The sequence below is a fragment of the Camarhynchus parvulus genome, chromosome 1, assembly GCF_901933205.1.
Source record: "Camarhynchus parvulus chromosome 1, STF_HiC, whole genome shotgun sequence".
Lineage (NCBI taxonomy): Eukaryota > Metazoa > Chordata > Aves > Passeriformes > Thraupidae > Camarhynchus > Camarhynchus parvulus.
The window spans coordinates 85,621,697-85,639,084 of NC_044571.1; the positions used below are offsets into that span (position 1 = coordinate 85,621,697).

General features: G+C 43.2%; 2 protein-coding genes across 2 annotated transcripts in view; one reads left to right on the forward strand and one right to left on the reverse strand.

Moving 5' to 3' along the window:
* Window positions 1-565: 565 nt before the first annotated feature.
* Window positions 566-10,043, reverse strand: AAMDC (adipogenesis associated Mth938 domain containing). The gene is made up of 4 exons (XM_030951984.1): window positions 9,976-10,043; window positions 6,316-6,465; window positions 1,940-2,035; window positions 566-1,185 (listed from the first exon to the last, which is right to left on the reverse strand). Exons 2-4 carry the CDS (start codon window positions 6,445-6,447, stop codon window positions 1,045-1,047), a joined length of 369 nt encoding a protein of 122 aa, XP_030807844.1. The 5' UTR covers window positions 6,448-6,465; window positions 9,976-10,043; the 3' UTR covers window positions 566-1,044.
* A 222-nt stretch (window positions 10,044-10,265) lies between these two features.
* Window positions 10,266-17,388, forward strand: part of RSF1 (remodeling and spacing factor 1) — a 65,878-nt gene continuing 58,755 nt past the window's right edge. The window contains exon 1 of the mRNA XM_030953288.1: window positions 10,266-10,534. Coding sequence (XP_030809148.1) covers window positions 10,336-10,534 — 199 coding nt within the window. The 5' untranslated portion in view covers window positions 10,266-10,335. The remainder of the gene's footprint in view (window positions 10,535-17,388) is intronic.

Genomic DNA, 17,388 nt, shown 5'->3' on the forward strand with positions numbered 1-17,388 from the left:
TTCATTAATACACACAGAATTAATATGCACAGAACAAGAAATGGTGAGCCTGGTGGGGAAAAAAAACTCTGCAGTAGGTAGAACTTGTAACTGGCAATATTGATAGAAGCCCATCAAGAACAGCAACCAAGAGAACTGTTTGAATCTTCAGTGTAATAATGTTTGTTGGCACAACATTTAAATCATCAGATAATGATGACCAGTAACAAGTCTCACATGCATCCCCAGCTTGCCAGCAGTACCTTGCTAGCGGCAATTCAGACTGATTTCCTAAATATCAATGTTTTATACTGCAAACTCTAGCTTTGTAACACACATTTCTGATTATTTTAAGCATGTAAGAACTTATGAATAGATATGTATTAGACAGCTCAATCCTCAAAACTGGCAATTAATAAGAAAATTCTTTAAGGCCCAGGTTTTATGCTTATACCCTGCTGACATTTTTTCCCTTTTTTCAGACTCAATGAAAAATTTATAAGTGCTCTATTATGTGACGTTCATAAATTGGGAAATACCCTGACTGAGGTCACCTGCAGGAGGTAAAGTTCTATGTTCTGGGTTAGCTTTTAATTTATTTTATTTTTAACTTATCCAGTGGTGGTAAAGTGCTTCTTTACCACCACTTCATACCTACCATTTGATTGTGCTCATCAGCTATTTTATGGCTGCATTCCAGTAGCCAGTAATGTCATTTTGGGCCAGTAATGTAATAAAAGTATTCAAAAGATAATTTCCTGATTTAGTGAACAGGTGAAAAGTTAAGTAACAAGACTATGGACGGCCTTCAGAGGAAAATTAGGTCAATCTCAACAATACATGGAAATGATTCTGTAATTAAACGATTTAATTACATTAACAGCCCCGCCTTTTGTGAGCCTTCGATTTGTTTAAATCCTGAACTAATAAACTGTCTTTGCATTTTCAATGGTCAGCGCACAAATGCCTTGGCACGTAAGTTCACACTCCGCTGAGTGCAATTTGATCCGGCAGAGGTGTGTCGGTGATTTGGCCGCGGGCCGGGCAGGCGGAATGAGCCGCGCTTCAGCAGGTGGAATGGAAGACCCCGCCCACTCTGACACCCTGAGCAGCCAGGGCATTGTACTCCGCCGCAGCCTTCTCCGTTTGCAGCACCAGCACGTCAATCCCGTTCTTCTTCAGATAGTCCACAGTGGATGCTGGAACCTCGGAAGAGAAAAGGAAATCACAAAAGCGAGAATCAGATTATTTTCCCCTTAAACTGTAAGACTTGTAGAAAACCAGACACTAATACAATTTGTTAAACATGACTTAAGTAACTGCCAGTAGCCAAAATGACAATGTTCAGATAGGTCTAAGATTGATTTAATTTTTTTTCTCTTCAATAAAGCTGCTTTTATACACATAGCTCCCCTACCTCCTTAGCACACTTTAAAATGCGGTCCTCTCTTACAAAAGTAAATAGATTTGGAACTAAAGGAATTTAATCTAAAGAAGGTGTTATTCATCCCACCAGAAAGCTAAAGACTTGCTTCTCATCAAGTAAAGCTCAGCACTTCTGATCTGAGCTTTCTGTAGCTAGTTTATCTGCTGAAATGACACCCTGGCAACAATTGTGACAAGAATGCCTAATTACCAAAGTATTTACAGCAGGCTAGACAGCCAGTTATAACCTATTGCAAGAGGAGGGACTAATGACATTCTGAAAAATTCTTCTTGTTTCATTTGCTCCTGTAGCAGAACATAAACCTGTTTACTGCTTGGCATGGACACTAATACAAAGGAGCTCAAATGATGTTTCTTTCAGGACCTGAGGGACCCCTGACAGGAGCTCATTCACACTGATCCTCAATTTTTTCCCTCTCAGTGAAGCATCATCAATTTAATTTTTTCCCTCCTAATCAGAGGGAAAAGGAAAACAAACAGTTCTCTTTATGCTTGTCACAGAACAAAAACCTACCTGCAAAGCCTCACTCATGCCACGACCAATCACCACAGTTTTAACACCCTTCTTGACAACTTCTTCAAGGTCAGCTGGCTGCACTCCTGGAGAATGCTAAGTGTCAGGGAAGGAAAATAATAGTCTGTGTACTGACAGCATCAGCCAGGAAAGCTGTGTCTGTGTGTCCTGAACACAGAGCAGCAGGGTAAATTAGCAAAACCAGAATGTAACACAACCCTCTTCTGTACGTACACACAGTAGATAACATTAGAAACTGAAAAAGGTATTTAATATGCAGATGAAGGATGATAATTAATTGATTTATGGCAAGATTATAATTCCTTATTAAACAGTCAAAACCAAAAAGATGCATTACAAATTTCTTACACATTTATGTCTTAACTTCTGGCATTTTATAAATATTAACAGTTAAGGTGAAATCAATAAATTGCAACAATACTGCTGTTTGATTTCAAAATTACAAAATCTACTTGAAAGAAAGATGGTTGCAAGCCAAAGTTTACTCACTTTAAATACAAAGAACTCCTCAGATAATTAAAATTATTAAATAATTTTCTTGTTTACTTTGCAAATCTCACTAAAGAGGACTGAAATTTATTGGGTAGCTTAATTTCAGTTAACAGCTTGGATTTCTGCACTATTCTTTATTTTGAGAAAAGAATATTTGAATCTAAACATCTCAGAGAAAGAAGGAACTTACACAGCACATTAACAGATGTTTTAAAAAGTACACCCACTTGCTGCTATTATGCTTTAAACATATGAATGCATAAACACACCTATAGTGTTAATATAAAACATTATTATGTTAGCCTAATTCTCCTCCTGGATTCAGTTTCTATGTATCTCCATGTGGTCAAGAGTAAGATACTGGACATCCTGTGGCTATAATTTGGCCCCTCTTTGGTGTGTATTTTTATTTTTAAAATATAAATATTATTTGTCCCCTTTCCCCTTTTTTTTTTTTAAGTAGAATTCTGAAGTTCTGAAGCTTTCAAGAGGTCTGAGTTTCTCACTTGAAGTAGGTAATGCCATGGTGGACTCATGGAGAATGGAGCAAGTAAGACTTTTCCAGCTAAAACAAACACATGAGTTCCTAAAGTTGCAGGTGAAAAAGGCCTTCCATGGTACAGTGCCACCTTCAATGAGTGAATTAAACTTATTCCACAAGAAAGTCTTTGGCATGGCTGATGTCTGAAATTTCATAACAGAGATGTTTCACCTTTATGGTTCTCCAAGTTCACAGAATCATAGAACACCTCAAGTTGGAAGGGATCCATGAGAATCATTCACAGGACCATCTTAAGCTAAACCACGACTTAAAAGCACCATCCAGATGCTTCTGGAACTCTGTCAAGCTTGCTCTGCAACCATGTCCCTGTAGAGCCTGTTCCAGAGCCTGAGCATCCTCTGGGTGGAAAGCCTTCCCCTAACACCCCATCTGAACGTCCTTGCAGCTTGACTCCATTTCCATGGGTCCTACTGCTGGCCACCAGAGATCAGCACCTTGCCTGCACTGCCCTGCCTCTGCAAAGTGTAAACTGCGATGAGGTCACCCCTCAGCCTCCTCCAAGATGAACAAGCCAAAAGCCCTCAGCTGCTCCTCATAAGCCTTGCCCTCAAGGCCTTTCAGCATCTTCATCACCCTCCTTGGAACACAGTCTAACAGTCTGATGTCCTCCTTATGCTGAGGTGGCCAAAACTGCAAAACTGCACACAGAACTCGAGGTGGGGCTGCTCCAGTGCAGAGCAGAGTGGGACAAGCACCTCCCTTGGCTGTGCTGTGCTTGACACACTCCAGGACATGTCTGGCCCTTTGGGCTGCCAGGACCAAAGGCTGTGTTCCCCTTAGTCCATTTACATCCATATCCACACCTGGAATGCAGAGCTCACTTGAATAGGCAGAGCTTTCTCAGACCAAATCACTCTAAGTACTTGTTTATGACAGAATAGGCAATGCTTTTCCTTTGGGGTTTTTTAAGTAGACTCAAAATTTAGACAAGAAGAATTGGTATGTTTTACTGCAATTACAATAAGTAGAATTCTGGAGAAGGTTTGCTGTCACGTGAGAAGCACTCCTGAGACATTAAAGCCACAGAACAAAAGGATTTTCTTTGGTTACACAGGACACTTTGATGCTAGTAAGAAACTACTGTTGCTACAGGAAACATGTAACATGATGAAGTAACTGTATCATTGTTGATTTGACAGCAGATTTTCTTGCCTGCTCTGTACTCTGGCCCGCATTTCAGCAATACCTATGTCTTTTCTTCTGCCATTAGCAGATGGCACTGAAATGCAGCCAGACAGGGAGAGAGGGTGCCATTCATCCCCAAGGGTTAAGGCCACAATAACTGTTAGTGCTCAGTTACAGAACCTTGCAGGGCCAGTTATACAATTTTCCTGATGAAAAAATGCTTCACTAGACAGCAGTGTGACAGCAGAGGAGGAAAGGAAGCAATTTATTTTCAACTAGAGTGTAGGACATGACCAGCACTGCTTGTTTTCCACACTTCAGTTCCAGCTACCTCCAGGAAAAACATGCTTAAGGAAAGTAGGCAAACAACTCCATCTTTAAAAAACTGGGCAGAAAATGCAGCTGATGAATCTCACTGTTTCCAGTGCTGACAAAATTAAATTTTTGACAGTTCTTCTCAACATTGGAGATGCAGTCTAGAAAAAGCTTAGCTCTATTCTTAGTATTTGTTTTTTGCTATTTCTTTTAAAAGAAAATCACCTCACTCCCCAACTGCAAGGACAGAACTGACCTAAAGCAGGAGCTTTACAAGCAACTTACATAAGGACTTACTTTAGATATGTACTTTTTACTTCCTGATTAAATAAAAAGGATGCCAGAAAACCTACTTCTCCAGAGAACCCAACTATTCTTTTTCTCCTCCAATTTTAATTTAACATTGACTTGTTTTTCAAGTCCTCTAAAAACTTATGGATTTAAAAGTTTTACTTGTGACAAGAAGATATTCCTTGTTAGAAACTTTCAAAACAAAACACAGCCTCCTAAATGTTAGTAAGTGCCTATAATTTGAAACCAAAGTTTTCCAGTGGTTGGAATAAATATAAAAATATGATTGGGATGGGCACTAGTTGGGAACCTTTTGGCTATTGTTACCTGCGCTGCTTCTCCAGCCATGTGCATATAAAGCAAAAAAATGATATTGTCAAACAAGCAGACAGCAACTCTCACCACAAAACCCAGCCCTTTGAACAGCCAGTGAAAACTTATTTTTCAATAATCAGGCCATAAATGAAATACATTTTAAAAGGTTGCATACACAACTACCTTTTCTCTGCAAGGTATCTCTGCAGATATCTTTGCATGACAGTAGCACCTTTTTCTTGGTGTTATATATTCTGCATAAACTGAACTCTGACAGGTTAAAAAAGTTCTATTCTCCCAAAGATTACAGATGAAGTTGCAAACCCAAATGCTTTGCCTTTCAGTTGTGTCAAAATGAATCCAAGAGGGCTGCATCCTCTGCATGGATATGCATCCCAGCTGCAGGTGTTGGGCCTGGTCACTACACTGTTATTTTGTGCTTTAACTTTTGCTTTGAAAGTGTGGAACTTCTTTTTCCTAGCCAATCATCCATCCCAGTGCAAGTCATAATATGGGGAGAATTATCAAAATCAAGTTCCTATTGCAATCTTTCCTATACTGCTTCTAAATCTGAAACATCAACACTGCTCCATGTACTTCCATCCAATTCTGATTGCATTTACAGACAAACTTTAAGGGCAAGCACTTAGTATATGGCTACCAAGAGAAGTCACTGTGTGATTAGCCAGACTGTGAGCTTTTCACAGAGAAAACAGTGCATGAGACACTGTATCTGCATATTTCTCCTCTGAAATATGTGCAAGGGACCCCAAGGAAAAGGAGAAAAACTAAACCACATGGAATGTTGTCTTCCAAACATGCAAGGTCAGTTACCGTCTATTTTTTTCTTTTACTTTTCATTATTTCTTTTCCTATCTCACTCAAGAGAACTTTTGTTTAGACAGTCTGAAGAGAGGTTGTTACTGGCATCTTACGACAATTTCACTCTTAAACAGATTAGGAATATTGTTTGAGAGCTCTAAGATGTGTGAGAGTTGTCTGGTGAGGGTGGCTGTCAGAACTCAGCGCAACAGTTGCTATATCCTGTAGCAAGTAGGACATAGTGGGACTGCAGCCCTCTGACCCCTCTACAGAGTCACCCCCAAAACATACACTCAGTTCTTATCAGGAAAATCTAATGGCTAGATGAAAGAAAAAGGCAGCTCACTGAATTTCCGTCTGGAGCTTTAACACTGTTCTCTGGACCATTCTCAGAGTCCTGTTTTAAATGCAAGGTACTAACCAGCAAACTTACATTAGTCCCGGTTTCTCGCCAATCCCATGTCCGGCTTCCTCCTGGCCATACTTTGCAGTCCTTATACGTTGTAGAGCAGCCTTTCACCTTCATCTGACCCCAAGAAAGGGAAGCAATTTCAGGGGAAGACATCACAAAGTGGAATCAAGTCTGGAAAAAGGATATTTAATACTTAACATCAGGCCAACATATGCAGCACATTAATAAAAATGGAAAATTCTGTCCTCGCCCCAAGGAGCTAGGAAGGAAATGCTGTTACAGACTTTATCCACGTGGTTTTGTGACAACAGACTTGAACTGAGCATCAGCAGATTTGTTGAATTACCAGTCCTCTTGGGGATTTTGTGCAGGATTTTGGGCAAATCATTTTGTGTGCTAAATCTGTTCAAGTATTGGATGTTCAACTTTTAAAACTATCAACAGGGATCAGGTCCCAGAATATCCTCTCACATCTGGGTTTTAATCTTCTCCCTAAAATGAACAATGAGGATATAATAATTTCCTAAAATATCAGAAATCTGCACTGTTTCATTGGCCACTTTCTTCTTTTACCATTAAAGTGGTAAATGAGGTTAAAAGGCAATGCCAAACAAATCAAAACCCAACAGTAAAGCCATGAACCAAAGAGTGTCACTGTCACATTGCTACAGAAAACAAGACTTTCGGGGATGTAAAGGGGTTGAGCCTTTCCCCAGACACTGCTGACAGAAACCAAGTCTCCCAGGATAATACATCCAAATAAGAACTTGTCTAATTGTCTGGCCTCCATCTTCATTGTTTCAACTTAAATCCATTATTTCCAATCCTTTCTGTTGGGGACAAGTAGAAGAGCTTAATCTTTGTATTTTTCACCTTTTTTTTTTTTGTTTTCTTGAGGACTTCACTCAGTATTTTTATTTCATTTAGATTAAATAAACATCCCTTCAGTCATGCTTTCTAAGTCTTTGCTTATTTTCTCCTGTTTTCCTTTTGCAGCCAACCACTGGTAAACATCTTCCTTTGATGTCTGTTGCCTGGAACTTGACAGAGCCTTATCAGTGCCCCTGTATCCCAACTGCTTTTTGGTGAGCGCTGCAGCGATGTTGGGATCTGCTTCCACAACCACTGCTGGGCACCAGCAGGGCAGGGACCCTGCCTCACAAGCCCCCTGCCAGCTCCCCACAGAAACCTTCCCCTCCTCACAGTCCCTCAGGTATGGCAGTCTGATTGCTGTGGTGATTCTGGCACTGAATGGAAAGAGAGGAATCACAGGGTGATGATAGCCTGGAAATGCTTTGGACTAGCATGGCAGTCCACTGACACCCCTCCAGAGCAGAGTCACCTTTCTGCCCTTCCAATTCACATGCTCTGAAATCCACATTTTGAAGAAAACTTGATGTTTCTCCAGTAAAGAGGTCCACCTCTGCCTAACCCAGAACATGTCTGTGGCAGATCCTTCCAAATACACAGATTCTCACCCTTTATTGTTTAATTGTGTACATTCACCAGGAATTGAATAGCTTAAATTCATTATATGAACCCTGGCAGCACAAATTAAAGGCACTGCCCTTGCAAAAGATAAATCTTTGGATGACCACGCTTCCAGTCCTCCTGGAAGCCTCCCGTCGTGTCTTGCACATGCTACAAAAGATGCAGCACTGCCAGACAGGACATGCTCTCCTTGGATTGCCAGAAGCAGATCTCAGTATCCCACCTAAAACACTGCATGAAGGAAAAAGTGCATTACTTTAGATTCAGCACAGGACTGGGTTTGCCAGAGGTGCTTCTCACACAGGACAGTGGGGCAATTCTTTTCCTTCTCACTCCCGTGTGAAGTTAGTGGCACATGTGTCCTGTCAAACAGGAAGCAAGGCAAGCAGCTCCAGGGGACTGAAACTTGCTTGGATTAATACAGTCTAGATTCTCTCATCGCACATCCACGATGCAATGGATTCAAGCAAAGATTTGTAAGATTATTTTTCCAAAGGTCTGCCTGAAGGGATATTCTAGCTGAAGAAATAACCAGCAGTAGTCCCAACAGAATGAAATGAAAGAGTAAAGGCTGAATAAAGCAGCCAGAACCTGGCTCTGAAGAATGAAAATAATTTTTGCCTGTGCTACTTTTCAGATGAAATGGTAGAATTAGACCTGGAGGTTACACAGAGGTGAATGAACAATAAGATGATCAGGAATATCACGTTCCCCAGTCCAAACAGTATCACAAGGCTGGAACTGTGCAATCAAACAGGCACAAACTGCAAATGGGAGAGCAAGGATTCCATGCTATCTTTTCCAAACAGCATAAAAACAAGTAAATAGCAGAAATTAAGCAAGAAAACTTATAAGGCACAAATAAAAATTTATCCTCTAAAACTATTTCCTATAATACTGCCAGAGATTATCAGTAAAGTCAGTCCACTAGAATAAATAAGAATATCTTAGAGTGAGAATGAACTCATTGATAGAAACTTTGGGCATCCTTTGATGTAGAGCATGGTCCAATCACTGAGGAGCAGGAAAATAGTTCTCAACCAAATGATTTCTTTAATTATTCACTGTGAGAAATGTAAAGTATCAAAATATACATTAACACTTAAGATCAAAAGAGACCTTGAATGAAATGATTTGCAAGTACAACCTAAAATTCCAATTTCTGCAAACTGCAGTGGTCCAAACACAAAGAGATGAGGAGCAGAAATGGCACAGGACTCTACAAGCAAAATCATGAGAGTTTAAAAACATCAGAAATAAAGGAAGTAGAACATAAAAGGAGGCAAAATGCATGCTTATGCCAGGAGACTATAGTGAAAGAGAGAAATGAAGCAGTGGATAAGGATGACAGAAGACAAAAGTAGCTGAGAAGGAAGCTGAAGAAAGCTGAGATTGAATTGCAGTTGGGCAAGCTGGTGGACTTTAAGATTTCCAGCGCACCTTTTTTCTGCGGAGGTAACCAGCAACAAATGGAACAAAGAGGTGAACGAGAGCAGTGCACCAGATAGTATTTTATTGAGACGCTGCAGAAAGAAAGGAAGTTTTGCAAAATCCAAGGGGCAACCTGAGACTGAAGAGGATACAAGGGAAAGAGTAAATCCGTATGTGTGCGAAGTTTTGGGCAGAACAAATTCCTGTAAGGTGTCAGAAGGCACCGTGGCTCTCCAGCGCTGCCTGGGAGCAGGGTCAGGAGGAGGGCGACTTCCCATTCCAGGGGATTCAGCAGCCAGAGGAAGGCCGGGATTAAGAACTGACAGCAGCGAGGCAAACAGAAAGGACTGGAGAAGTTTAGATCAACTGTGTAGGGAGGGGGAAGGTGTCAAGTTCACGAAGGAGGAAAAATACACTTTGGGAGTTCGGCAGTTCCTTTTCGCTGGGGAGCCTTGTGACGGCAGTTAACCGGGGAGGTCACGGGGAGCTGGTGGTAAGAGAAGAAGGGGAACAGCACTTGGTGAATACAGCGGACAGAAGCAAGGAGACAAGGACAGAGACCACTGAGAAGCACCGCAGGAGGGGTGGAGGGAGGGAGTTGGGAAGGGAAGGCGCAGTTCAGAACCGCCCGAAGCACAGCCTGGTGTGACGGGGCACAGGCACCGGGACAGGACCGGGACAGCCCCAGCGCCGGCCGCACGCTCCCGCACGCTCCCGCCCGCTCCCCTCACGGAAGCTCCGTCACGCGCCCGCACTCACCGCCCCGCGCGCGCGACCCCACTGCCCCGCCAGGCTCCGCCTCCGTCCGGCCCCGCGGGAGGGGGCGGGGCCTCCAGGTTGCCACCCTCTCATTGGACAACGCTGTCTGACGGCCCCTCCCTCTGCACGTTCCGATTGGTCGGCCCGTGGATCTACCCCCGCCCCTGCCCCGCCTTGTTTTCATTCCCCCTCGCCGCGCGCGGCGGAGGGGAGCCGGCTCGCGCCGCTCTGGCCGCCGCCCCCCTGCCCTCCCCTGCCTTCATCGTCCCCCCGGTGCATTGTGGGATAGTGGCGGCCCGGCCCGGCAGCGCCCCCTCCTCCCTCCCCCTCCCCAGCTCCTTCTCCATCCCCAGGTCCAAGATGGCGGCGGCGGCGGCTCCTCCGGCCCCATCCCCGCCGCCTCCTGCCCCGGCGGGCCCGCGCTGCCCGGGCTCCTGGCCCAACTTCGCCGTTGTCTGCTCCTTCCTCGAGCGCTACGGGGCCCTGCTGGACCTGCCCGAGCTGCCCTTCCCCGAGCTGGAGCGTGTCCTGCAACCGCCGCAGGAGCCCGGAGACCAGGGTAAGAGACTCCCTTAGCTCTCCCGCCCGCCCGCTCCGGGGCGGCCTGCTGAGGGGGCCCGGGGGGCGGAGGGGGGGCCGGGGCTGTCCCCCCCCCGCCTCCTCCCGGCCCCGGGGGTGGAGCGCGCCGAGGGAGAGGAGGGGCCTGGGATTCCCGGGGGGAGGGGAGCCCTCTCTCCCTGTTTTTTTTGGGGGGGAGCAGCTATTTGTGTGTGTATATTGGGGGGGAGCTGCCTGCCCCCGCGGCGGGCTCGGGAGAGAGGTGGGGGACTTCTCCTTCCCTTCTCCTCCCTCTCAGTGCCGCCTGTGACCCCCCTCCGTCCCTCCCCCCTCCCCGTCCCTGGGTTCGTTCCCGAGCTCTGTGCGGGTGGGACTCCTTGCAGAAAACAGGCATAAGATGAAATAACTATTTTCGTTCAGCTTGGCGCTGGTAGCCGGTCTCTCTTCCACCTCCTCCCTTCCCCACAGCTTGGGGTGCGCTTCACAGCCTCTCTCCCCCTCCCCCAATATCTCTGCCCGTTTTTACCTCTCCCCCGAGACAAGCTGGGCACGCACGCACACACACGTGCAAACACATGGGAATGTCCCGATCCCCAGTGACCCGACACCCCCCTTCACCTCGGTGTATCTGGGATAAGGAATGGGGGTCACGGAGAAGCCCTGAGCCCCCCTCCACGGCTGCTGTTGTGGGCCGTCTCCTCCCCACAAACACAGCCAGCCATTGTGTGCCACCTCCATCCCTCTTTTCTCCCCCCTCCTCCCCCATCCCCTCTTCCATTTGCGGGGGGAACAAGCTGTGTGCTCGCTGCCGCTCCCCCGCCGCCACCTGAGACGTGCGAGGTGGAGGCACAGGTTATGCGCTCCGCTGTTTGCTTTCGAGCTGCTCTCGCTCTCCTCTCCTCCCTCTCCAGCAGCAGCTTTGGCTGCCAGACTCTCTAATCCCAGCTGCCCGCGTTGGATGCGGGAGGGCCCGGGCCAAGAGAGCGGCCTGGGCAAGGAGGGCTGTGTGGAGGCGGCCGCAGGAATACAGAGGGGAGGGAGCTTGTTGCTCTTGATCTCTTGTCTCTGTTATTCGTTTGGTTGTTGCCTCTGCACTCTTGCCACATAGGGAGCCCGTGCAGCTCACGGCGCATGCTCGGCGAGGCCCCTTGGAAACTTCCTGCTGCTGGAGAAGCCCGGCTCGGGGCTGCTCTGCTCCGGCAGCCCCTGCTTTTCCCACAAAACGCGCTCGGTCTCGCCTCCTTCCCCACCGAGCCCACCCTGCCTGGGGCGGGGAAGGGGGGGTTATGTGATTACATCGGCGTGTAGGTGTTTCCTCATATAAAGGAAGTTGTATTTTGCTAAGTGCAGGTGTCCTGTCTGTGAATTCACAGCAGCTACTGTTGAAACAGAATGAAATATGATTAATGTGTTTCCTCCTCGTGTTGTGTGTCAGTATGAAACAGACAGCTAAAATATACAAAATTCTTAAAACAGGGTTAGCTTTGTGGAAAAACTTATATTAAATAAATTCCCCACCACTGCTGTACCTCTTACGTTGTATAAAGGACTGTCTCATTTTTGAGAAACCGCTTAGAAAAAATGTTGTTTTGTTAAACTGATGCAAAACTTACTAATAAAAACTACCAACACATTTAAAAGTTTGAATTTTTAGTGAAAACAGTAATTTTAAAGTGGTGTTTTCAAAGAAAACTTAATGCTCTTACTATGTGGCACGAAGTGAGTGGATATGTAAGAGTAATTTAGCTGTGTGAACTGCAAAATAAATTAAACTGAAAGGGTGAGATAGTGGCCTGTGTTTTAAAAATATGCATTTTATTTTAAAAAACTCAAACACCATAATTTCTGATGACTTTTCATTGCATGATGGGGGTTGTCAACAGGGTGGTGTTTACTGCATGACTCTTTTCTAAAAAGATTTCAAATCACTTGTGTTATGGAGTTTGCTTTATGGGTTGATTTGATACTTGTCAAATGTTTAACCTTTTCTTTATATTACCCTTCCTGTTTGGCAAGGGACAGGTTATTTTCCCTGCTTTATAATAGTCCCCCCAAATGGGAGCAGATGCAGCTTCTGAAAATATAATGTCTGAAGTACTGGGGTTCTTTGCTTGTGCCTGGTGTAGCTGGTGTAATTGTAGAGATAATTCTCATCTCTAAAAAAGAAAGTATGGAGGTGTGAAAAACAAACTTGGATAATTCTTAATGTTTTGTCTGATAGTTGGTGGGTGTCTTTATATCTTTTCCTTTGATAAAACCAACTTATTGGGCTTGGTCTGTGGTCTTGGGCTGTGGTGCACATTATTGCTGGTGTGTTTTACATTTTTGGGAAAATGGCTGCAGTGACTATGTTTCTCTACATGATTTTTACTTCAAGTAGCCCTCAAGGTGGTGTTTGGGTACATGTCATAAAGTTGCTAAAGGGTACAAGTCATAAAGTTGCTAAACACTGATGGAAAACTGAAGGGGTTCTTTTATTGCTGAATATCTGTAATTTACAGCTGTATGTAGTTTTCCTTGGAATGCAAAAGGATTTTGATTTCAGTTTGCAATGTACAGTTAGTTTCACTTTTGATACCAGCATTGCTTGACAGTGATTTGCAGTGACATAATAAAATCTAAAGAAATATCTATGGAACCTCAAAGTGTTGGGTTCTTTCTCCTGAATTTTTTAGAAACTGGAGCAAGTTTTAAATCTCAACTGTGACATAAAACCTATTTGTAACTCCTCTTCATATTACTTTTGCAATCAAGTAAAGGAATCAGTAGTTTGAGGATTTCCTTAATTTCTTTGAAAATGTTTGGCTCAGCAGTTTAAAAATGTGGGGGTTTTGTTTGGTTTTTTGTTTGTTTTTGTTTGTTTGTTTTTGTTTTTTTTTTTTAAGCATGGCCTATATTGTCTTGTCTGAAGAGTTACTCTTGGGAGATGCCAGCAGAAGTTACTTCCTTTATATCAGGATCCCCAAGGAGGACAAGGAGCCTAAGTTTGGATGTTGTTCAGCAGTTGTATAACAGTCATATTTTCTTTCCTGCTAACAATTAGAACAAAGTACTTGCTCATTATTAAGGCAGCAAGGTATAACCTTTCTGTACAGGAAGGGATGCTGAGGAGATGCTGACAGCTAGGAAGTTATCAGTTATTTCTTAGAGACTTTTTAGATTTTTGTTATCACATAGACAGCTCTTGAACTTTGCTGTGTTACTTCTCCTTAACTGAGAATTTCAAGGCAAATAGTAAGGACAGCAGTGCTCAGGTATGAATAGTTTTCAATAATAGTCTGACTAATTGAGATATCAAATTAACCTGTATTAGTAGCACATTAGATGCTTTAACCAACTGTACACAGATGGGATTTAGTGAGTAATGTAAAACATACTTGACTGGGAAAGTAAGAATGAATAGTGTTGATTTCACCCCTCAGTATTGAATAGTGGGATAAACTGATAGATCTGGAAACAGTCTGCTACTTATAAAAGCTCTGTGATAAAATAGCTTGATTTTTCTGGTTGGTGGCTCATTTAAAACTTGCAACCATTCAAAAAAATTAATATGAACTATAGTTATCTGGTGAAGATTTTATTTTATGAAGAATAATTACCTTGCCTTTATGGGTGCTTATTCTTGCTTTAAGTACAATGTTGTGACTAGGGTTGCAGTTTTGACACTCTTGAATGTCTTAGGAAGAAGTAAAGTTGAGTGTCTGTCAAGATGGTGACAGTGTTAGCTCACAAAATTTGCTAGTTGCTATGCCTGCAGAAGTAAGTTGTTTCTTGTAGGGTTTGTTAAAAAGCAAGTGCTGTGATTTAACCCCCGTTGGAAGCTCAGCCCTGTGTGGCTACTCGCTCAGTGTCCCCTGGTGCAATGGGGGAGAGAATTGGAAGGATAAAAGTGACCAAACCAGTGGGTTGAGACAGGCAGTTTATTAGGGAAAGCAAAATGAGGAATTTGTTCACCACTTGCCATGGGCAGGCACGTGCTCAGCTCCAGGACAGCAGGGCTCCATCACGTGTAAGGGTGGCTTGGGAGGACAAATGCCATGGTTACCAATGTTCTAGTCTTTCTTCTAGCCCCAGCTTTACGTGCTGATCATGACACCGTATGGGCTGGATATCTCTCGGGTCATTTGGGCTCAGCTGTCCTGCCTGTGTCCCTTCCCAACTCCTTATACACCTCCAGCCCCCTCACTGCTGGGGTCTGTGAGGAGCAGCAAAAGCTTTGGCTCTATGTGAGCACTGCTCAGCAATAACAAAAGCAACTTGGTGTTCACAGGCACAGGTTGCCCAGAGAAGCTGTGGCTGCTTCATTCCCTGGAAGTGTTCTGGACCAGGTTGGACAGGGCTCTGAGCAAGCTGGTCTAGTGGGAGGTGTCCCTGCCCCTGGCAGGGGGTTGGAACCAGATAATCCTTAAGGTCCCTTTCAACCCAAGCCATTCTAGGATGATCAACACTGTTTTGAGTACAAATCCAAAACAAAGCCCCATACCAGCTACTGTGAGGAATATTAACTCCAAGTCCACCACAGGAACCCAATATATGATTTTAGATGGAACTTCTGGTGGCTGAGAGCTGTCATTACAACCTCATTGCTGTACTTTTAGATGCAAAACTATGGTAGTGCTACAGATAATTCTGCATTGTGCTGTAGTGCTGCATCTCCTTTGCCTCTGCTTGCTTCCAAAGGCAAAACTGCAAACTGGAACAAATTATCACAGGAAAGCAATACTTGTTCTCCTTCTTCTTACAAGCATATGCAGTAGTGGCTTTTTTGTTTGCTTGAGATTTTTTTGTTTAGTTGGTTTTTTTCCCTTGGCTTGTTTTTTTTGTTGTTGTTGGGGTTTTTTTGAGTTAGTTATTACTTGCAGTAGAAGAAAAATTGCAAATTTAAATAGTAAAAAATGTGGTAGAGGGGAGCAAAACCTATGTTTGTATTTAGGGCTGTGTTTAAGGAACCATGCTATCAAGTCACCACCTCCTTTGTGTTGGTAAATAGCTTGAGAATTGGTATAAATGTTAATTAAGCACTTGGTCTCTTGTGAATGAAAATATTAGTAGAATGTTAGCTTGCACAACAGAAATCTAATTTTACACATGACTACGCAAAACACTCGCTGGTTTGCCAGGTTCCCTGGTGAGTGAATGGGAGAACCTCTCCCGGAGGTGAATGGCATCTTCCAAAGTGTGCTAGGCTGCATTAGCTCATCGATTTTTGCAGGCTTTTCTTAGCAGTGTGGTGTTTGATTTGTTCTTCATTGAAATGGCCACAAGTACACATGCTTTGTGTGTGCTTTCCAGTTAAAATGGCATCACAGTGTTGTTGGTGAAGCCCATACTAAAGGTGGTCTTGAAAATAGCAAGTGAGTTTTGTGTGGATTTCCAGTCTGAAGCGTTCTTCCATACTCTCACTGCAGCTCAGACTTCTTTATAACCTTTGACTCTTGGCAGTCACCCTGACAGACTGACCTAGCCTGGAAGATTGTTGCTTAATTACAGCATGAATATGTTGTGTTTGTTTGGAGTGTTGTAATAAAACCGCTCTGCACATGTTGACAGGGGTTTAAATGATTTAAAAAAAGACATGGTGAGGTGCAAATGCCTGGTGGGAGGTTCATTTTTCTGGATATTTTCTCCCCTTTTCTGTCTTTATAATGAGTGCTTAGGTTAAAGGCAGGCAGCTTATGGAAAATCTGTGCAAACCATTTATAAACTGTACCTGTTACTACATAATAGACCTGAAAAAAAAGTCTTTGGGGATATCAGAACTTACTACTAAAGCAGCAAGTTCTCTTTTATAAGGTGCTGTGTTTTTCTTGATTCTTCTCTAGATCTAAAACATTTTTGCAAATTAATTTGGGTATTGAAATAATTCGTTTTCAGTAGGTTATGTCTGTGGTTTTTTATTGTCATTGTAGTACTTCTGGAAAGCCATACAATGTTAAGCTTAAGGGCTTTTAACCATTCTCTGAAGAAGTTAACTGTTAACATTGACTTAAACTGCAGCTGAATATGTATATATATAGGAGAAAGACACTTGAAACTTTTGTAGCTGTTTAATATAACTAGCAGAGGCAGCTCTATCTAATGACAAGGAGCTTGACAGACTCTCAAGCTCAAGATGAGCTGTGTTCCCAGTGATAAAGGCAGTGAAATGGTGTTCTGTTAATGTGATTTTTTTTCTTGTATTTAATGTTTGATAATCAAGCATGTTTGTGTACTATTGATCAGAAGTTACAGGGTTTAATGTGACTCTTAGGTAAAGTTGTGATACGTTGCAGTAACCTGTAATATCCACAGAAGATTGATTAGTATTAAAAGTAGGTGATAAATGTGATATGGAAGTACTGTCAAACATTGCTTCGCTTTAAATTTAATAATTGATATTGTATATAAGATTTATTACCTGGTTTCAGTGAAGGATTAATTCATTTGATGTCCTCTTATGTACATAGCCAAGTTCTGACATAAAATGTTGGTAGTGTCTGTAGTGCTGGGTGGGTGGAGTTTATTCTCACTTCATATATTGTTGCATCTTCCTCATTAACATATTAGGTGTGTGGCTATATTAATATTAGAAGCTTTCTTCTGCCCTGAAACGGTATCGGGAGGTAATGCTTTTCATCTGCTCTGCAGGCCTCAGTGTTCATGTCTTTTCGCACCCAGTGAATAAGAAATTTTAACTGCTGTTCTGACTCAGTCAAGTAGTTATCACCTTTATGCAGGCTGACCTGACTGTGTTTGTGGAATGTAAGTATATAATAGTGCCTTCCTGTTGAATCTAGGGACTGAACCAAAACATTTATGTCAAAGCCATTAATCCACCACCTGTTAGCAAAATGCTGCATTTTTAACTTAGCAGCT

Coding starts and splice junctions, on each gene's coding strand:
- AAMDC (XM_030951984.1), bottom strand. CDS start 6,447: ATGTCTTCCCCTGAAATTGCTTCCCTTTCTTGGGGTCAGATGAAGGTG. Junction 2,036..6,315: donor GGCGAGAAACCGGGACTAAT/GTAAGTTTGCTG, acceptor CCTGACACTTAG/CATTCTCCAGGAGTGCAGCC. Junction 1,186..1,939: donor GCATGAGTGAGGCTTTGCAG/GTAGGTTTTTGT, acceptor TTCTCTTCCGAG/GTTCCAGCATCCACTGTGGA.